Source organism: Phascolarctos cinereus, unplaced genomic scaffold (assembly GCF_003287225.1).
Source record: "Phascolarctos cinereus isolate Bilbo 61053 unplaced genomic scaffold, phaCin_HiC Scaffold_7;HRSCAF=346, whole genome shotgun sequence".
Lineage (NCBI taxonomy): Eukaryota > Metazoa > Chordata > Mammalia > Diprotodontia > Phascolarctidae > Phascolarctos > Phascolarctos cinereus.
The window spans coordinates 55,061,654-55,083,754 of record NW_027556180.1 but is presented as its reverse complement, the minus strand read 5'-3'; the positions used below and the strand labels follow the sequence as shown (position 1 = coordinate 55,083,754).

The window sequence follows — 22,101 nt, the reverse complement described above, 5'->3', positions numbered from 1 at the left end:
CATACACAACAGGTGGACTGTAACCTTTGGGAGAAATCTCAAATGGTTGGTGGAGAATTGTGGCAAGAAAGGCCTAAAGTGGAGTTCACATGGTGGAAGTAGAGAGGGAGAGCGATACAGGCATAGAGGACTGCCAGGGCGAGGGAAAGGTTTGGATGCTGTGTGCGAGGAGCAGCCAGTGAGCCAGCGTGGCTGAATCGCAGTGTAATGCAGGGAGTGTAGAAGACTGAGGTAGCCAGATACAGACCTGGTTGAGAAGAATCTTAAATGACAAAGAACTTTATAATATGTGATCCTGGAAGTCATAGGGAACCACTGGAAATTAGTGGGCAGGAGGTGACATTTTGAGACCTGTGCAGTAGGAAAATCACTTGGGCAGCTTTTTAGAGGCTAGATTGGAGCGAGGAGACACTTGAGGTAGGAAAACCAGTTGGGCTATTGTGAAAGTTTAGGTGGGAGATGATGAGGAGCTGAGCTAAGTGTGGGGACTATGTGAGTGGAGCAAAGGGGACGTGTACATGAGATGTTGAAAAGGTAAAAATAAGAAAATTTGGCGACAGATTGCCTGTGTAGAGTTAGTGAGAATTGAGAATGATGCCAAGGTTGAGAATCTAGGTGAATGGGAGGATGGTGATGTGGAAGTTTGAAAGAGGAGAGCATTTGAAGGGGAAAGATAATGAGTCCTGCTTTGGACACACAGATTGAGATGCCTAAGGGAAATCTGTTTAAAAATGTCCGATACGCATTGGGAAGATGGGATTGGAGCTTAGAAGATGGACTGGGGCTGGATATGTAGATCTGAGAGTCATCTGCCTAGAGATTATAAGTGAATCTGTGGCAGCCGATGAAATCACTAAGTGGATAGTATAGCTAGTTCTAAATCTATAATCCCGTATTTTTCTTTTTGTGAATTCAGCACCACCTTGTGGACATGAAGAGTACCTAAAGTATAGGCACTATTTCACAGTGTCATCATAAATTAATGTATTTGAAAAATACTTTGTTAACCTTTAAGGGATATGTAAAGGTGAGCTGTTGTCATTCTTACCAACAAGCAAACCCAACAGGAGATGAAGATGGGCTGTCTTAAAAATATTTTTTTGTGTGTTGGGAGGGTTTGGGGTTTTTTTTGATCCACAAAAGTAGTATATTTTCACTAATATATCCTACATCACTCTTGTGAATCAGGCCAGCAAATACCATACAACAATAAAACAAGAACTTTTGTGGGCTTTGATGCCTAGCAAAATTTTGAGCGCATAAAGATGGTCTTTTTTCTTCTTTTTTATATTAAAACAGAAGGAGTGGTATATGAATTTGTGATAAGCTGGGTGCCAGGGGTCATTGTTTAGATGCCATTCGTAAGGTTGAAAGCCCCATTTGATCTCCTTCCATCACATTCTGCTTTTTCAAGAACAAAAGCATCTTCTTTCCCAATTCAGCTAGACCATGGATTATCACAAGGCCAATCTTTAAGGTATAAGATTCCCTCTTTGAAAAAAGAAGACTCACATTTTTATACTCATAAACTACCAACTTTGTATATGCTATGTATACTTATTGGTTATTTGTATCTTTCTATGTTTCCATGCATTTATAAAATGCACAACAGTAGGTGGTTCTAATCAGAGACAACTAGTTATAACTGTGCCTGGGACACACTGAATTTGGGTGGGGGGGGGGTACCTGACCAGCAGGTGGTGGTGCAGTGGATAGAGAACTGGACTCGTCTTCCTGAGATCAACTCTGGCCTCAGACGCTTACTAAGTGGGTGACACTGGGCAAGTCACTTAACCCTCAGTTTGCCTCAGTTTTCTCATCTGTGAAAATGAGCTAGAAAAGGAAGTGGCAAACTATTCTAGGATCTTTGCCATGAAAACTCCAAATGGGGTCATGAAGATGTAATGCAACTGAACAACAGCTAAACCTAAGCACAGGAAAAACTCAGGGAGAAGGGATGGCTCATACCCCATGAGGGTTAGAGGGAAGGCAGACCCTGCATAGAAAGTCACCATTGCAATGGGACCTTGGACTGGCAGCCCAATGCAATTATGCCATGGACCACCATAGTTAAGGCGTAGGGATGGTAGCTGCTATGAGAATGAAGATTGCCCCCTCCTACAGGGAAAAACTACCCCCTCCCCAGAATACTCATGATTGTACATTGTAAAGTATCATCTACCTTGACTCATCACTTACTTTCTTACCCACAATTCCTCGGTTATCTGATCTTTTGCATTGACTTGTAGATATTTTTTCTTGCTAATTTCCCCTCTTAAAAGGTCAGCATGAACAGAATTTAGTTTCTCTGAACATATTCTGCCCAGCTCTAATTTAATTTTGCCCCATTAAATGTCCAACAGTGTCCTCTAACCACTCTTAGCCCTGGCCTTTCTGTTTCTACTGCTGGGCAGGCTCCAATTTCTTACTCAATCCTGCCATATTTCTAACATTACTTATGCTACCAAGCACCAGATTACTGGTAATGATATTTGGAAGGGGGTGGTGGGGAGGAAAACAGAGAGTTGGAAGAGTTTGGTTGGGACTTTTTAAAAGGTTTTATTTGTTACTATAATATAAAATTATCACTGTGGAAAAGAACAAAACTGAATCAAAAGAACAAGGATGCCTTGAATTCAAGGATAAGAAGAGAATGACAGCTAAATGATATAGCAATTATAACAATTTTAGAACAAGGACAAAAAAATCCAGAGTAAATAGGACAGACAAATTTGCAGCACCCAAATTTTATTTTGTTGAACCTTGACCTAAATAACATTTAGCAACAAGAAAAAGCTGCTGAACCAATTCAAAGTGGAACCAAGTTTGTTTTCTAAAACTGTTCAACCCAAACACCCAGATATCCTCTAAAACAAATCAAATTAACATTTCACTTGGTACTTGATTTAAAAGATGTTATATATTGAATTTTTTTTTCACTTCTGCGCTATTGAAGCTTGAGAGAAATAAGTATAGTCTGGAGCAGGGAAAGTAATATGGTAGAAAGAACATTAAGGGTCAGTAGATGGCTTTAAGACCCAACTTTGCCATTAAATTGTTGTCTGACCTTGGCCAAGTCAGCCATCTTCTCTAAGCCTCAGTTTCCTCATCTTTAAAATGGACTAGATTATCTTTAAAGTCCCTTTCAGGTCTAATAGTCTATGCTTCTGTGAAAAGATGCCTTGGCGAAAAAATTTCCTATTAATTCATCCAAGTGTTTATTGAGTGCCTGCTATGTGAAAGGTTTTATGCAAGGCTGCCATGAGTAGGAAGGGAAGAGAAGGAAAAACACTTCCTGTCTTCTTTCATTGTTATATGTGAAGAAGTAACAAAGCAAAAAACAATTTTCATTAGGTTAGAATAAATAATTATGTGAAATGGGCAATAGCCCAGTGAGTAGTTTGTTTTTAAATAAAGACAAATTGAGAGAGGAGGGATACATCCATTGTAAGGCATACTTTCACTTCTTTGTTTATACATCCCATACAAAGAGTGGGCCTCTAGAGAATTTGTTTTTTAAATGAATGATGGAAATTCATAGATAATCTAAAAATTCTGCCTTAGGAAATAGTTTTGACCACCTCCTCTATCAAACTAAATTTTTACTGGAGCTGCTAAAAATGAAAAATTGGATAATTTGAATTAAATCTCATTTCTTTTGTCTACTTGCTAGTAAAACTGCTAATAGAGTATAAAAAATAAGAGGCAGGAAGAAAGAAAAGAAAATGGTTAGAATTATCTTTATGACTAAATATTCATGAGATTATCATTTCAAAAGACTAAGTGAATGACGCATAAAGGAAGAACAGTTAGAAAATCATGGATTGCATTTAGCTCACACTTGTATTCCCCAAAGATCATTTTTATATAAGGTGAACTTTCTGTTGTTATTATTTAATGACAGTGTTTACTTGAGCCTTACGCCCTGAAATACAAGACTTAGGAAATTAAAATGTTTGTGCAAATATAGACCTTTTCTTTTAAAGCTAATTTTACTTAAGGTAGAGTACATAAATTATTTTGTGGAAATAGTATATCAGTCAACCAATTAGAAAGTATTTATTAAGTGTCTACTATATACAAGGGCAGCAGGGTGGTGCACTGGATAAAGCACTGGACTTGGAAACAGGAAGACTCATCTTCTTAAGTGTAAATCTGGCCTCAGACCTTACTAGCTGCATGACCCTGGACGAGTCAGTTAATCCTGTTTGCCTCAGTTTCCTCATCTGTAAAATGAGCTGGAGAAGGAAATGGCAAACCACTCCATTATCTTTGCCAAGAAAACTCCAAAACTCCAGACATGACCAAAAAATGACTTAACAGCAAGAAACTATGTACAAGGCACAATGCTAGGGATTCAGGTGCAAAGAATGAAATAATCATTATTAACAAAAAACACCCTTCTAATGGGGAAGATAATAAGCATGTATAAAAATATGCAGCAAAAAAATAAAAATATGTAGCATAAACATAAAGTTAATAAATACAAATATGTGTATATAATATATTATATATATATTTACATATATACATATATGTGTGTGTGTGTGTGTGTGTGTGTGTATGTATATTGGGGGAATCAGGAAAGACTTTTTGCAGAAGATGGTGCCCAAGCTGCATCTTAAAAGAAGAGAGGGGCTCTTTGAGGTGGAGATAGAGAGATTATAGAGAGGCCAGTATGGCTGGATGGCAGAGAATAGTGGGTGATGGAGTCATGTCCAGTGAGACTAGAAAGATTAAGGCTATATATTGTAGAGCTTTAAAAGTAAAACGGAGGAGTTTACATTTTTAACCTGAAGACAGTAGGAAGCCCCTGGAATTATTGGTCTCAGGATCGGACCTGCGCTAAGAAAAATTATTTGGGCAGTAGTATATAGGATGGACTGGAGTAGGGGAGACTTGAGTCAGGGAGACCACATGGAAAGCTATTTCAGTAATTTAGGTAAGAGGCAATGAGGACCTGAACTAAAATGGTAGCTTTGTGAGTACAGAGAAGGGGCCAGGTGCTAAAGATGTTGTCAAGGTAGAAATGGCAAAATTTGACAACTAATTAAATATATGGAGTGAAGGAGAAGGAGGAATTCAGTATAATGCCAAAATTACAGACTTGTGATGTCGGAAAGATTATGGTGTCTTCAACAAAAATAGGGGAGTCTGGAAGAAGGGAGGGTTTAGGGGAAAAGATAATGGGTTGTTTTAGACATGTTGAGTTTAAGATGTTTTCATCCATCCCACTTGAAATGTCCAATAGACAATTTTTTATGTGGTATTGAAACTCAATGGAGAGACTGGGACTGGATATAGACATAATGATTAAGTCCATGGGATCCAATTAGTTTACTAAGGAAGAGAATATAAAGGGCTAAGAGATAGGAGACTCAGAACAGAGCCTTGAGGGAGTCCCACAGTTAGGGGGAGTGATGTAAATGAACTAGCAAAGGAAAATGAAAAGGAGCAAGCAGTCAGACAAGTAGGAGGAGAACCAGGAGAAAATAGTGTCCCAAAAACCTAGACTAGAGAGTATCAAGGAGAAGAGGGTGATCAATAATGTCAAAGGGTGCAGAGAGATCACGGAGAATGAGATCTGGTAAAAATATATTTCCCTGGAGCCATAAATCTAAAAAAAAGGACACAGGCAGTAGTAGTCTATTCTGCTGCCTGTGTATATCCACCAAATTAGAGACTGGAAGTACAGTGTAGGAATAAGAAAGCAGTAGAAATGTCCAGAAGTTCACAGGAAATGAAATCCAGAAAAGATACTAACAAAAAAACCTCACGACCTTTAAGGCTTGTATGCTGGAGAGAAAAGAGAAAGAAAGAAAGAAAGAAAGAAAGAAAGAAAGAAAGAAAGAAAGAAAGAAAGAAAGAAAGAAAGAAAGAAAGAAAGAAAGAAAGAAAGAAAGAAAGAAAGAAAGAAAGAAAGAGAAAAAAACCTTTCTGGGCAAAGAAACCAACCTTTATTAAAGAAACAAAGGCAGTGGTCTGAAGTCCGCCCATGAGATACAGAATTCACTTTTATTTATAGGTTACTTGTTCATGTATGGCTCAACAATGCCCTCTTGCAAGGTTTTGATATCCCAATAATGCCCTTTACATTCCAGAAGGTTTTCTTTCTTCATCATTTTATGTAAAGATTAGGATACAGATATGATTATTATCGTCACATACTCAGTACACATAACGTATCCATATATGTACATACAAATGTAGGTATATACATTGTGTATATAAATACACATATACATAATGTAAATACACATTATATATGCATAATTATTATAGCCAGACTCCTAAGATTAACTAACACAGCTATTCCCCTAGGACTACATCATAGGTTCAGTTACACAGGTTTTCACCCAGGACTATATCTTACAATAAATCATACAATCACTTCTTATCCTGTTATCATGATTGCAGCTGATAAATGATTGCAAAGCACTCAAGACATTGATTATTGATCTTTCCCATTACAACACAAATCCACAAAGTGTGAACAGTAAGGTTAGCAGACAAGATCCTGATACCAAGGAGGCATATTGGACCTTATGGGTGTCATTGAAGTTTGATAGGATGGAGGCTATGATTAAAATATGGCTTGTAAAGGAAATATTTACCATTACTCAAAAATAACATGTTAGGTATAAAGGATATAGGAATAGTATTGAATACTTAAAACATTTCTTTTTGTGAGGAAATCCAAGAGGAAATCAAAAGGGGAAAAGAAGCATGGTGGAGAACATTTAGGTGTTAATCAATGAGGAAGAAACTTAAAGTATAAGTATACTTAAAACACACTACAAACAGAGAAAATAAGGTTGGAAAAGAGATAATAAACACATCAAGGCATGATGTAATGTTGATAGAGGACTTTGATGATCCAGATATGTGATAGAACCCAAATCCTTTGCCCAAAGCAGAACAGATAATACTGTTTGTTTGATCTTTTTCACTTTGTGATAATTTCATCCTTCAAAAGATAAAGGGACTCACAAGGGGAACTTTTATTTTGGATCTGATTCTTAGCATGAAAAAACTGGCTCCAAGGATGGAAAGAATGGAAACGTTAGAGGAAAATGAACACGTCACCTTGAAATTTGTGATAGAAAAGAAGAAAGCTGGGCACCCCAGATTTTAGGAGCATTGAAAGGGCTGAGTGAGAAGATGGGTAGCCTACCAACAGGGGAAAATCCCATAGTCTACTATTCTACAGGGGAAGTTGGCCCAGGGGGCACGAGAAGTACAATTCAGAGGATGCAAAGAATAATTCTGATGAGGAAAAAGAGAGGCACTGTTTAAAAAAAGATCAATATGGAGATGGGGGAACTTATTAACTAAGATTTTTTTAAAGGCATACAAAAGATGGCAGCAAAGGCAGACATCAGAGGGTACATATAGTAGCATAATAAGTTACTATTAAAAAAAGCATCAGGAGTTTGAAAGCTTAAACTGAGTCCAGGCAAGGAAATCCAAGGATGACAAAAAAGTTGAGAGTTTGGGGTTGTTTTTTTTTAAAGCAATGCTGAGGAAAAGAAGAGGATCAGAGAAGAGATAGGAGCACTACTTGCAGTACATGGGATGATGATAATGGGTGATGGAGGAGCTGCTTAAATCATATTTTGATTCTCTAGGACTGGAAAAGGCAGCACAAAAATGGTTCAGAGTTACAGCAGTTGAAAGCAAGATGAGTAAGAGAGCCCCTTTAGATATCTGTCATTGAGGAATTCAAATCATGCAGCCCAAACCAGGGAGATTCAAGGTCCTGAAAAAATTGGTGAATGTGTTGAGCTACCTCCCATCAGTGATCTCTGGAGGACCACAGGGAATTAGAGTACTGTTGAAGGACTGGAGTAGGGTAGATGTGGTACCAATTTAAAGAAAAGGGGGGTGGGGCGTGGCAAGGTAAATGGAGCATTGGCCCATCAGAACTGAAACGAGGCTATCACTGGGGCTTGAGGAATTATTCTCCACTTTCGAGCCAGAGCAGGCAAGCCAAAATCCAGGTTCTGAATGTTCTAACTTGTTCGATAAATTCTGAAACAAATGCGAGCCAAATATTATTCAGCTTCGTTTCAGACCAACGGCATTGATTGTTTCTGTCTTTCCTGTCAGAACCTTTCTCCTCCATTCCTCCATTCCTCCATTCCTCCTTCCTCCTCTTCCCTCTGCCACAATTGACCCTTAATGTTCTAGTCTGGAGAGCCCAAGGCTTCTTGCAAAGACCTAGCTGGAGGACCTTCGACCTATTAAGATAGGAGGGACCAGAGCAGGGAGAGAGGGAGGACTTTGCCAGAGATGGAATTGAATACAAATGACATTAATTGATAGTGAGCACACTATAGAAACAGGGCCAAAAATACAATCGTGTTTCTGCTAACAGCTGCACAGCAAGCAGATACAGTATGGGAACACCAAGTCACATCTGTGCAGGCACCAGGATAAAAATAGCATGCTTTATTTGCAGCTGATGTACATTTTCACTTTCACAAAGAGATTTTGTATTTCTGAATGTTTGAAGAATCAGCAAACTTGTCATTTTTTTCTTTGCTCTACAAATTGATATAATATTTTGCAATTATGTGTGTATATTTTGTCCGTAGATAAAATAGACACATTTCTCATGCATAGCCCCACTCTCTGCCCTGGGGCCCTGTTTACATCCTGATTCTTTTGTGCCTTTGTCTAATACTGTTTTATAGACAAAGTTGATTTCAATATTAAAATCGCATTTGGGTCATTCAAATGTCCTTTGAAGAGTGGATGTAATTAAATCTCCAGACTAATGAGGGACAAGAAAGGTGTTATTGGCCTCCACATACACCATACATCTCCACACACACACACACACACACACACACACACACACACACACACACACACCTGTTTAACCTAACTTAGCAATTACAGGCCAGCTATAATAATAATATAAGTATCTATGCCCTTTATTAGTTATACTGAAAGGCGATATGTCACAATAGTCAGGAGCATTGGGATCAGAAAGATTTGGTTCAAATTCATCTTCAGTCGTGTGACCAAAGTCATATCACAACTTTTGTGCCTGAGGCAACTCTCTGTGACCAAGTTACAGAGAGGTCACTGATCTTTGGTTGTGGAGGGACTTTCACAATTGGAGTTTCTCTTGCTGATGGAATCACCAATGTTGCCCCATCCCAATAAAATCAGTACATTCTCTATGGTGTGATCAGCCAAATGAACACAGTCTTTAGCTCTCCTCCTTTGCCCTTGCTCCTGACACTCTCCATAAGGCTAGGCTATCACTGATTGTCCTTCCCCTTCTTATCTTGCTGAAGGCCGTGTTTAGGACCAGCATAAGGCACCAGCCTCCATCCTTCTATAAATAGCCTTTTGCTATTTTTCTCCCAGCACAGTCTCTCTGTAGGGGTTAGAATTAGTGAGCAGGCAGATAGCAAGCCATAGAATCACAAAATGTCTCTACGGCACCTGCTCGAGTGTAGAACTCTAAAGGAAAAATCCCTCAAGTAGCAGAAAAGATGTTTCCCCCCCTCTGTTTGTCAGAAGGCAAATTTGACCATTGAAATCCAGGTTTTCTTGATTCCCACTGCTTTTAGCTGAGAGAGACAGGTGACTAAGGCTGTAGGAAAGCAGGGAAGGAATGGTAAACTTTGAGAGCAATTAAACCATTGCAGCATTTATTAAACACCACTATGTCTATGCTAGTTACTAGGGATACAAAGAGAAATAGAACAATCCCTGCCCTCAGGGAGTTTATATTCTACTGCAACATACAACATGTATATAAGTAAATAATGCAAAGGATGTAAAAATAAGATGCAAAGTAATGGGGGAGGGGAGGAATAACAACTGTATGAGGATCAAGAAATGTGTAGGAGATAAGAGCTGAGTCTTTGAGGGAGAGTTTCTTCTACTTTTTAACCTTTAAGTTGTTATTAAGGTGAGGGTTAACCCCTGCTGACTCAGCTCACTGTTTACCACGTACCCATTCTGCCTGCATTCTCCACATCTCCAGGAGACACCAAGGGGGGCAGTCCACCTGCTCACGCTCAATTTGAAGTGATCTAACACAGCTCATGCTTGAGTGCCTTGTGGTCGTTTGCACAGCTGAACAGTAGCAGCAACTGCTAGAAGCCACATCCCCTTAGTGAAGCAACACTGTTCATGAAGGTGACCACCCTTCTGAAGTGAGGCAAGTCTTTCCCATGGGGATCGGGCACTCATCAATGCCTGCTCTCATCTACCTCTCCTAGTGCCTGGGATTCCATGTTTGTATCTGAGGTATAGCTTAATTCCCTAAAAAAGATAGGTGTGGCACACTTGTATATATCTGCAAAATATATACATGTGTGTTTATGCATACACGTGTATGTACATACATGCATAGACACTGTATGTATGTACTGTATGGTGCATTGTATTTTGTTTATATAGCATGTATATACACATATACATATATGCTGTATATGCGTATATCACATACTATGTTTCTGTAGCATTGTATTTGCATACATATGCATATGTGCACGTGTGTGCATACACAATATACCCATATATGTTATACCCATATATATGTGGCACGTGTACATCATACATGGATTTCCTATATGCACATATACACGTGTACACCACATGTGTTTTACATATGCAGAGGCACACCTGTGTATATGCATGTGTATGCACATGTGTACATGTGGGTAAGCACATGTGTGAGAGAGACATAGAAATTGTAGGCTCTCCCATCTTGAGGGTCAAGTAAAACTCAGTTTGGGTGAATGAAAAGTTGAGTAGAGGGGCAGGTAGGTTGTGCAGTGCAGTGGATAGAGGGCTGGCCCTGGATTCAGGAAGACCTGAGTTCAAATCTGGCCTCAGACACATAACACTCACTAGCTGTGTGACTCTGGACAAGTCACTTAACCCCATTGCCTCACTCAAAAAAAAAATCATTTAGTAGAGAGTGGGACATATATAAAGATTGGGAGACAAATGATTTTGGACCAAATACATGCCAGCCCGAGTAAGCATGCTACACATTTACCATGAGAATTCACTGAAGGGAAAACACACACACACACACACACACACACACACACACACACACACACACACATACAACAACAACAACAACATTGATAACAATAGCAATCCCCCAACCAGTATTTATTAAATGCTTACTGCATGCCAACATTGTGCTTGCTAAGTGCTGAGGATGCAAAAGCAAAAGTCGTTAAACAATCCTTGCCCTCGAAGAGCTTATATTCGGGTGCAGGAGACAACATGGGCATATCAAGGTGCATACAAGACCTATACAAGTTGCACCCAGAGTCACCCTGGAGGAGATGGCACTAGCAGCTGGGGCCTCATTGTGTCGAATCTTGAAGGAAAAGGAGGGATTCTAGGAGACATGAGTATGACCCCAGAGCACAGTGCTTAACAAATGTTTCCCAACTGATGTTGTAGGTTTTTGTAATCAGTTTGATTAACAGAGTCCACCTCAAAAGAATGAGTCTTAACAAAATTTGCTGGTGGGGAGTAAAAAGTCTCCAAATCTGTGTTAACCTCCTACTGCCCATTTGAGATAAGAAAGACATAGGTGTGGCTCTTTGTTCTGTGCTTCGGTGGACTGCTGTGGCTAGTTCTTGACACCAACCCCCGCACCCCCAAACAGGGCACACCCCTGAGACACAACACAGTTGTACCACCAGTCTGTGCTCCTTGGGCTCTGCATGCGTTGGGTGGACTTGGGAAGCCAGGAGGCTAAACATAAACCCGGCACCTGTTTCCCGATGCCCACATCTTCATGCACTCCAGCTGATGCTTTATGCCTTGGGTTTCACATCACTGGCCCTCGACTATTTACGTGAGGGCAGGCAGACCTGTGGAACCTTCATGTCATGCACAGAGTGTTCTAACCATGCTGGCCAGGAAACTCTGTTAGCTATTAAGTTCATTGTGGTTGTTTGATGGGCTTCCGGGTTGGTGCAGCTAGAGCGAGTGGGAAGTGTGGTACAGTGGCTTCGGGGGTCCCTCAGAAGGAGGGAGCATTCAATTAGTTTAGCCCCAATATAACAGCAAGCGTTCCATCTGGCTTTAGGATGTCACATTCTTGCCAATGGCTGGAGCCGCCTTCTCCTTGGAAAAGCTGTAAACATGAAAGCCAGAAGATTTGTCCAGGGGTAGATAGATAATATTTCCCTGTCCAGATTAAAACCTAAATAAGGAAATGTTTTAAAACTTGGGAACAGGCGAGCCTATCAGAAAATCAGCTGATCATTTTAATAAGCTTCCCCAGAAAATGGCATTTGAAAGAGTTTTTGAGGCAGATTCTGTATTATGAGAGAGTAATAGATACCCTACCTAGGGGCTTTGATGTTCAGATTACCTCAAAAACCAATTTGCTGGTGTCCATGCGAGCTACATGTAAAGGTGGACTCCAGGTGATGTGGAACACTCTGAAAGGTTACTCTGTTTACAAAAAAATAGAAAGAAAGAAAGGGGGAAAAAGGGGGGGGGAAACCACCTTTTTAAAAATCTCTCTAAAACCATCAATGCGAAGCCTTGAACCCAAGCCTGTTACAACATTAAAGGACACGAACCCTACCCATTCTTGTCCCCTGCATACAGGCAAGCACAAGTCTAGCAAACGGATGTTTCCCTCTATAAGATAATATATTCAAATAGAGTCAATCCCCCTCGTGGACTAAAAACAATTTAACTTAATTTATTTTGGCACTAAGGCTGCATGAATCTCAATCCATTGCTGCCCAACTTTGCCTTTGGAACCCCGGTGATCTGGATCCCTAAAAGTTGAGTAAATAAAGCACTTCTCGGCCCGCTTTTTCGTTGTGTATGGTTGGCAAAAGGGAGAGGATTTTCCTTTTCCTAGACTCAGCTCAATGCTATAAAGGGCTTCTGTTTTGAAATCTGTTTTGGAGATCTGATGCCTGTGTTTCTAATACCCTGTCACATGAGCAAGTCTGACGTAATCTCCCAACACTGTCTATAAGAAAACTTACTGTGAGGATGTGTGTGGGATGGTGGGGCCTGATAGCCTGAAGCAAAGTGTTCTCCTTTGTCAGTGAACTTTCCACAGAGAGTGGTTTCCAGGCCAGCAGATTCCATTTTGATATGGAACCTGTCCTGGGCCAAAATGGACAGTGATCTTGACTTTCGCAAAACTTCAGGTCAGTATTCTAATACAGTACCTCCTTGTTTTCATGGGGTTTAGGGTGATGGGATGAGGCTGGGGGCTGGGGAGGCTACCTTTATGCAAGGAAATCTGGAGCAAAAGAGAGCGTGGCTGTGGCGATGCAGTTTTTGCTGTTGTTACTGGTGGACTAGGAATTGTGAAAGCATAATTTTGTGTGTCGTCATTGCCCCTGATTTGCTGTATGGCTTTGGGGAAATCACTTACCTTCTCCATGCCTCAGTCCCTTGGAATGGAAAAAGTCATGCTGGCCTGACACTGAGGAAGGTCTTAGAGATATATGTATATTTTTATATATTAAATATTGGAAAAGGTTCCCTATGAAATATCCATTAACTAAGCTCACATTGCCCTTTAAACGGTTAAGAATTTATCTTATTAGGTCGATTACAATCATCGTTATTAACAGTATTAATAAAAATAAGTACTTTATTTGCTTCTCCAGCTTTAGAATTCTAACAGAAAGCATAATTTGAATTCTTGAAAAATTCTGTATGTATTTTTCAGTAGAGAGGTGCCATGTTTAGAGTGGTAGATTTGGACTCAGGAAGACCTGGGTTTCAATTCTGGTTCTGACATGTTTTGCTAGTTGCCTAACCGAAGGATGAGTCTTGTTTAACCTCCTATGCTTCATTTTCTTCCCTCTGTAGAAATAAGAATGGTAATGTTTGTACTAGGGTTGTTGTGATACGCAGATAAGATAAAGTGTTTAAAGCGCTTTGCTAACTTTAGAGTGGCATATAAATAAGTGCTGTTTTAAGTTATAGAAATAGGAACTCACCCTGTGATTCCACTGGCATGGGGAAGTTCTAGGTGGGCAAACTCCCTCTACTAGGACATTTTGGCACTTTCTCTTCAATTTATAGTCTGCCTATAGGCCCTGAAAAATCAAAGTTCTTGCCCAAAACACAGCTTTCATGTTTTGGGATTTTTATTTGGGGGGGAGGGTCTTGAACCCAGATTTCCCTGGTTTTGAGACTAGCTCTCTATCCACTCTTCCACATTGTTTTTCATATGTGTTAAAGCATCGCATTAAATCAAACCCATAACCCAGGCAAATTACCAGGAGTTTCTTCATAGGTTTGAATTCAATCCCAGAATGGGCCAATCAGTGCCCGAAGGCAGTGTTGGGAAATGGGGTGGAGGTGGGGAAGAGAGAAAGGAAAGGAGGCCGGCATCGGTCTGAATTGAGTATGTAGTGACACAGAAGCATAGGATGGGGGTTTGGAGGTGCCGGTAGATGATTCAAGTAGGACCGGTAAACAGAAATGTAGGGTAGCTAGGAACCTAAGAGACTTTCCCCCGATGTGCACAGGGTAGAAAGAGCTATCCGTCACGCATTGTTCTTTTCAGCCATGCCCACACACCCAGATAGCCATCGATGTTTCCTTTGAATATGAAGGTCAACAAGATAAAATGAACCTTCGCGTCTCCCTGGGGGTTTTGCCTACTTTGTATCTTAACCCATGTTTCATGGACATCTGAATTGCCAGGGTGCCCTTCATTGTTTTTGGTTGGTGGAGTATTGTTTTAGCTTTGGCAAGTGAAATAAGCATTTTTTTTGTTCTTATTTTACAGACAAGTTTGAACTTTTTTTTTTAATAAGTTAGAGAAGGCAAAAAATTAGTCAAACTGTTAACCTGGAAATCTGTAGTACTTTCTGGAGGACAGCTTGAGTTTCAGTAGGCCTAATTTTTTAGCTCTGGCTCAGATGGCTTTTCTGATTAAAGCTGTTGACTATTCTTGGTGGCTAGACCAGTAGACCCATGAGTCAGAACCTCTTCCTCCTCATCATCGTCTTGAAACAATTTAATTAAATGTCCCCTGATGCGCTATTGATAGTAACAAGTCAAGTCCATTTTACGGGGCGCTTATGAGGGTACAACCTAGGAAAGGTAATCATAGATTACAGACATGACAGAAGGCAGGAAGCCACAGCTGTGTCCCATGTACATAGAGGCAGCTAAAGACCCTAATGCACAGAGCACTGGACCTGCAGTTAGGAAGACCAGAGTTCAGATGTGACCTCAGTTCCTTCATCTGAAAGTAATGAGTATTGTAATAATAACACCTACTTCCCAGGGTTGTTAATGAGATAATATTTGTAAAAGACTTTGCAAACCTTAAAGTGCTATGTAAATGCTGGCTATTGGTATTAGCTATTGCTAATATATCTCTTATATAGCTATTCTATAATATAGATCCAGAAGAGCCTGGATCAGATCATAACTGAGTCACAAATTTCCTTATCCTATGAAATGGCGGTGGTGGTGAAGGGAACAAGCATTTATTAAGTGCCTACTATATACCAGACACCGAGCTAAGTGCTTTTCAAATATTATCTCATTTGAAATGGGAATCTTAATAAAATCATTGCCACCCTGGGCAAGGGGTAGGGGTGGGGAGAGTGGGTTGGGCTTTAGGGTTAGGGATCCTGAAGAGAAAAATCACTGAATCTGAGTTGGAGGGGGCTTCTGAAATGCTCTATTCCAACCCACGTCTAAACAAAAAGCTGTTATGATATACCAGACAAATGGTCATCCAGACTCTGCTTAAAGCCCTGTAGCTAGAGGGAATCCACTTCTGTCAAGGCAGCATACTACACTCGGGGTTAGCTCTAACTCTTAGGATATTTTTCCTTTACGTTGAGTTGAAATTTCCCATACCCATTTCTTATGGCTCAGGCAGAACAAATCTAACCCTCCCCCCATCCCTACCCCTATACAAACAACTACCTTCCCCCTAGTCTTTCAGAGGAATTCACGACTTAGTTGGTATAAGGATGAATGGTATCCATAGGGTTCCAGGTTGTCTTTGAAGAGGGAAGATAGGGGCTCTTTATAAGGGAAAGTTTTTATGGGTTGTGAAGACACACTTTGGAGCTGTGATTGGGCACTAGATAATAATGGTGGCAATAATGACACCCTATGGAGGCTGGAAATGAGGCAAAAGGTCCCCAGTTTCCTAATTTAGTAGCAATTTCTAACATTTCTGTTCATTTAGTGTTGTTGCTCTTCAGTTATTTCAGTCATGTCCCACTTTTTGTGACTCCATTTAGGGTTTTGTTAGCAAAGATACTGGAGTGGTTTGCCATTTCCTCCTCCAGCTCATTTTACAGATGAGGAAACTGAGGCAAATAGGGTTAAGTGACTTGCCCAAGGTCTCACAGCTAGTAAGTGTCTGAGACTGGATTTAAACTCAGGTCTTCCTGACTCCAGGCCCTGTGCACTATGGTGCTACCTAGCTGCCTTTTATAACAAGATACAGAGTAAGAGCATATGACATAGTGGATTAAGAGCTGGCTTTGGAGTCAGGAAGCTGTGGGTTCAAGTTTAGTCTCTGACACATACATGGCTATGTGTTCCCAGAGAAGTCAATAAACTCAATGGCCCCAGCCAAGAAGCATGGACAGAGGTTCTCATTAGGAACTCTAGTTCCAATGAAATTATGTTGTTGTTGTTGGGGCTGCTAGGTGGTGCCATAGTGCACGGAGTGCTGGGCTTGGAGTTAGGAAGGTTCATCTTCCTGAGCATAAATCTGGCCTCAGACACTGACTACCTGCGTGACCCTGGGCATGTCACTTAACCCTGTTTGCCTCAGTTTCCTCATGTGTAAAATGAGCTGCAGAAGGAAATGGCAAACCACTCCAGTATTTTTGCCAAGAAAACCCTAAATGGGGTCACGAATCAGACACAATCGAAAACAACTGAACAACAATTCCAATGAAATTATGGGTCCAGTCCAAAATATATATATATGGCATTTATTCAACAAGGATACTGCTATGTCAATATTAACCATGGAGAGGGGAAAAAGCTTAGAAAATGTATTATCTCCCCCTTTTTGGCTTTGCTTCAGAATTCTCACTAGCCTGTTTTTCACTTAGGAATATTTTCTTTTTTAATATCTATTCTTTTATTTTGAGTTCCAAATTCTCTCCCTCCCTTCACACACACACCCCCACCCACTGAGAAGGCAAGAAATACAACACCCATTATGCATTTGAAGTCATGCATAATTTAAAAAAAAATTTATTTGGAATGTTCTCTCAGTGACACCATAGCAACTAGTGAGCAGCTATGCAAATCTCTAGTTTTACCCAACAGATATGTTCCTAAAAAGTTGGGTGAAAATAACATTTGTGTAAGTCATATCTGATTTTCCCACTGAGTTGCCTTATTACTTTGGAGGATGCTTTATTATTCTTCTGGATTGATCATTGCTACTCCAGCTTTCAGTTACATGAGTCCACAATTCTAGTTTCTCTGTCCCGTAGTTAATGATCAAAGAGTGAGTTTAAATCCCAACTCAGTCACTTAACTTACTGTGAGGCTTTGGCCAAGTCACAGAGCTCTTGAATCCTCTGTTTTCTCACCTACAAATGAAGCAATGCAAAAGCCTTTACTAAGTGCTTACTATGTGCAAAGCTCTGTCTTTGTGCATCTGAATGCAACAAAGTTCCTCTGGTGTCTGGAAGGTCACTTTTAAATAGGAGAAGATGACAAGATGTGCAAGTTTCAGGTACAAGTCAGATGGAAAGGCCCCGTGGTCCTTAGACTGTCGTTTCCTTCGGCAAAAACGTGTCTGTTCCTGATGTCAAATTGTTTGCCAAGGACAAGTGAAGACTTTCTTTTCTGGGTCTTTGAGAGCTGTGGCTGTGAAGCAAATGGGGGCTTCAGCACCTGCAGGGGCAATGGACAGATTCCATTTTCATAAGAGTAGCACCCCTAGACGATAGTTACTGGGTCTGTGCTGAAAGTAGTACCAGGGACCTGGGAGGGCACAGATATCTCTGGGGTTCTTGGGTGTAGGGTCCTAGGATATTTAGAACTAGAGTCTGGGGAAAAGAGATGGTCAAGGTGATAGCAGTGGTTTCTTCTACCTGGCTTATTCCACCCCTGGCTCTCCTTTCTTCTTTGCTACCCCATCCAGAGAGTACTGGCTGTTCAGGACCTTACTTGGCTGTCCATTGGTAGCAGATGGTTCAGCAGTTGGAACTAATGATGGTGAGGATGGCAAGCTCCTTCTCCATTAGGGTTGTCCCAGTGGATGATGGCTGTGGGGGCCAGGTGGGAAGAAGGGCTGATTGGTGGTCTGGAGAAGCATTACTATGCCTGAAGTCCTTGGATTTGTATGTTCATTGGTGGCAGGTGGTGGTGGTGGTGGTGGTGAGATAGCAGAATCTTTCCCCACAAACGTTGTTCCCATCAGTGATGCGGACAGGACAGAGGCACGGCCGGTGGTCAGGAGTGGGAAGGAGTTCTATTTCTAGGGCTCTTTGACTTAACCTATGACAGGAATTCTGTATTATGCACAAAGCTGAAAATACATTAGAATCTAAGTCCCCTTTTCTCACAGTTCCCATTTCGAGAAAGGGGTGGGACTGGATGATCTCTAAGATTCTTTCCATCTCTAACATTTATCTGTGAATACATACATACATATATATTTATGTATGTATATACTATATATAGTATATGTATATACTACGTATAACTCTCTCTATACACACACACACACACACACACACACACACACACACACACGAATGCATGCATATCAGGAGGTGACGTCTAAAGAAACCTGGGAGCAAATACTCATAAAAGACAAAAAAAACCTTTTTTTCATGAGAAAAATTAAATGTGGTGGTGATGAATCTTTCTGAGTTTGTGTCGTCATATTTTCATTGTCCTTGAAGCAGACACACTTGCATAAATTCCTTTGGATTGTTTTGGTTTGGGTTGTTTAAGTGTTTTATTTTTGTCTCTTTTTTTAACCCACAAATGCTTGGTTTTTAATCCTAATATTTTCTCATTTCATCTGGCTTTTTAAAAGGGAGTGCTAGAATTATTATTACTAGTACATATTGGTAGGCTGGCATCTTGAAGAAGGACACTGATAAGGATGGATTTTGGAATTTTATCTATAACTTTCACTTCTTTTTCGATTTTTTATTTGTAGGGTGGGCATTAGATTACAAGCTCCTTGAAGTCAGGGACTATCTTTTGCTTCTTTTTGTAAACCCACTGTTTGACGTAGTGCTTGGTAGGTACTTAATTAATGTTTATTGAATGAATGAATGAGCTCCAACAATGAGATTGACTAACTTCAAGTTACCAGAAGGCAAAGACTATTTATGTCATCTTTCGTATTGCTATCCCCGGAACTAATACTGTCTTGGACATAGCAGGTACTCAGTAAATGAATGAATAAGTGAATGAGTGAATGAATGAAATATAAAATCTGAATTCCAGTAACTGGAATTTGACCTAATACATCCAGTCTTTTATTGATTTATATACATTAATCAATATATTTATGTATAGCAAGAGAGTCAGTTTCTCAAGCTTTCTGTTATAACTGGCATAAAACATTTGTTCAGAATTAACAGAAGTTTATTACTTCCATGTTTTCAACTCTTTTGGCCAGCTCTGTAAATGAAAGCTACTCTTCTGTGATCAAAGCAACTAGAGTTTTTAAAAGATTACCAGTTGCCACATAAAGGTGGAAAGAGTCCAAAGATGAAGCATTTGCTTCATCCTATGTCAGGAGGAATTTTGTTTTTGTTTTTCATAAGGACCAGTTAGTCTCTTAGGAAAGATTCCCTTTTGAGCTATTTCCTATTCTTCTATGGACTGTAGATACTTCAGAGAAATTCAATTTTGGAATAATACAGGGAGGTGATGATGAGGGAGTTTAATCACAGCAGGTTAAGATCACTTTTTAGGTCAAACTTATCACCCCCACTAGATCAAAACCCAGCAGCATCAAAACCAGCCTACTAAAGAAACTTCCCCAAAATTGGTAGCTAATTCACTTGTACCCACACAATGAGTCTCCTAATCCTGACACTTAGTAATTACATTTTCTGATAGGAAGGAGAAATTGGGGTGGAGAGAGTCTAATATCTAACCATTAACAGTTAGTTTAAGAATTATGATGGGGGAAGCTTTGCCATTGGTATCGCCTGGATCTCTGAGATCAGCAGCACAACTAGGGTGATCAAAGGCAGGTTAACAACAATGTGAATAAAGTGAATCTGGAGAGGCAACAAAACTCTGGTCAAATAAGGTGGTCACTGTTACAGAGATTAAAGATACTTCCCTCCTATCTGTCAACAACCAGTAAACATGGTTTTTTTAGGGGGGGGTATTTTTGTTGTTCAGTTGTTTTTCAGTCATGTCAAACTCTTCATGACCCTATTTGGATTTTTCTTGGCAAAGACACTGGAGTGGTTTGCCATTTCCTTCTCCGACTCATTTTACAGATAAGGAAATTGAGGCAAGCAGGGTTAAGTGACTTGCCAGGGTCATATAGTAAGTGTGTGAGGCCAGATTTGAACTCAGGAAAATGAGTCTTCCTGACTCCAGGCCCAGCACTCTATCCACTGTGCTACTTAGCTGCCTTTTTTTTTTTTAGCTAACATTTATGTAACACATTATGTACCAGGCACCAGTAGCTGCCAATTTTTTTAGCTGACATTTATATAACACTTATTATGTTATTATTATTAACACTGTGCTAAGCACTTTACAATTATTATTGCATTTGATTCTCACCTAATTTTTAGGTAGGTAGTAGTATTATCTCATTTTACAGATGAGGAAACTGAGGCAAACAAAGTTTAAGTGACACAGCTAAGAAGTATCTGAAGCTGGATTTGAATAGGTCTGGCACCCTATCCACTGTACCATCTAGCTACCTATGACCTATCTATCAATACCCTTTCTAAATAGGAAAATAAATTCCAGATTTAAAAAAAAAATCCCTAAATCTTCACTGATATCCTCTGGGATAAATGCTAAGATGTATTTTTATTGTAAATAGCTCAGGAAAAAAATTCATTATCTCTGACCATGCTAGTCACCATTTTCTTTTTGTCATTCCAGATGACAGTCATGTCCCACTCAAAGGACCTCAAAGATGACTTTCACAGTGACACAGTGCTCTCCATCTTAAACGAACAACGAATTCGGGGAATTTTATGTGATGTCACTATCATTGTAGAGGACACCAAATTTAAAGCCCACAGCAATGTCCTGGCAGCTTCAAGCCTTTATTTCAAAAATATATTTTGGAGCCGTACTATCTGCATTTCCAGTCATGTCCTGGAGTTGGATGACCTCAAGGCTGAAGTGTTTACAGAAATACTTAATTATATCTACAGTTCCACGGTTGTTGTAAAGAGACAGGAAACAGTGACTGATCTTGCAGCTGCAGGAAAAAAGCTGGGAATATCATTTCTGGAAGATCTTACAGATAGCAATTTCTCAAACTCTCCAGGTCCCTATGTATTTTGCATAACAGAGAAGGGTGTGGTTAAAGAAGAAAAAAATGAAAAACTATCTGAAGAACCAGCTATTGCCAATGGACCAAGGATCACAAATGCATTTTCCATCTTTGAAACTGAAAATAATAACAACATGTTTTCTCCCCTGGACTTGAGGGCAAGTTTTAAAAAGGTCTCAGATTCAATGAGAACATCGAGCTTTGGCCTAGAAAGGAATGATGTCTGCAATGAGGCTGAACCCGTCAGGACACTAGCGGAACATTCCTACGCTGTTCCATCAGCGGCTGATGCTTTTCAAGGACGTCCTTCGTATGAGCCTGCTGCCAGCCCACCTTATATAAGAAGTGAAGAAAATTGTGATGAGGTGCCAGCAAAGACACAAACGTGCAGGACCCCCAAGACACCCCCAAGACCCCAAGCTTCCAGTTCAGCAGTGGCAAAAATACCACCCCCTCAAGGAACCAGTACAGAGGTTCATCGAGAAGAAACCCCAGATCCAACCATTCCTTCCAGTTCAGATTCTCACAAGAGTCAAGAAGACAACCATTTTCCCAAGGAAAATGAAAACCCACCTGCTAACATTCCTGAATCCACACCCCAGCCCTCCCTCCTC

At 40.2% G+C, this 22,101-nt stretch overlaps 1 protein-coding gene across 1 annotated transcript in view; it reads left to right on the top strand.

The window, feature by feature from the left end:
• The window catches only part of ZBTB38 (zinc finger and BTB domain containing 38), a 93,459-nt gene that overhangs the window by 65,589 nt on the left and 5,769 nt on the right, over nt 1-22,101 (top strand). Inside the window, exon 3 of the mRNA XM_020970907.2 lies at nt 21,088-22,075. Coding sequence (XP_020826566.1) covers nt 21,088-22,075 — 988 coding nt within the window. The remainder of the gene's footprint in view (nt 1-21,087; nt 22,076-22,101) is intronic.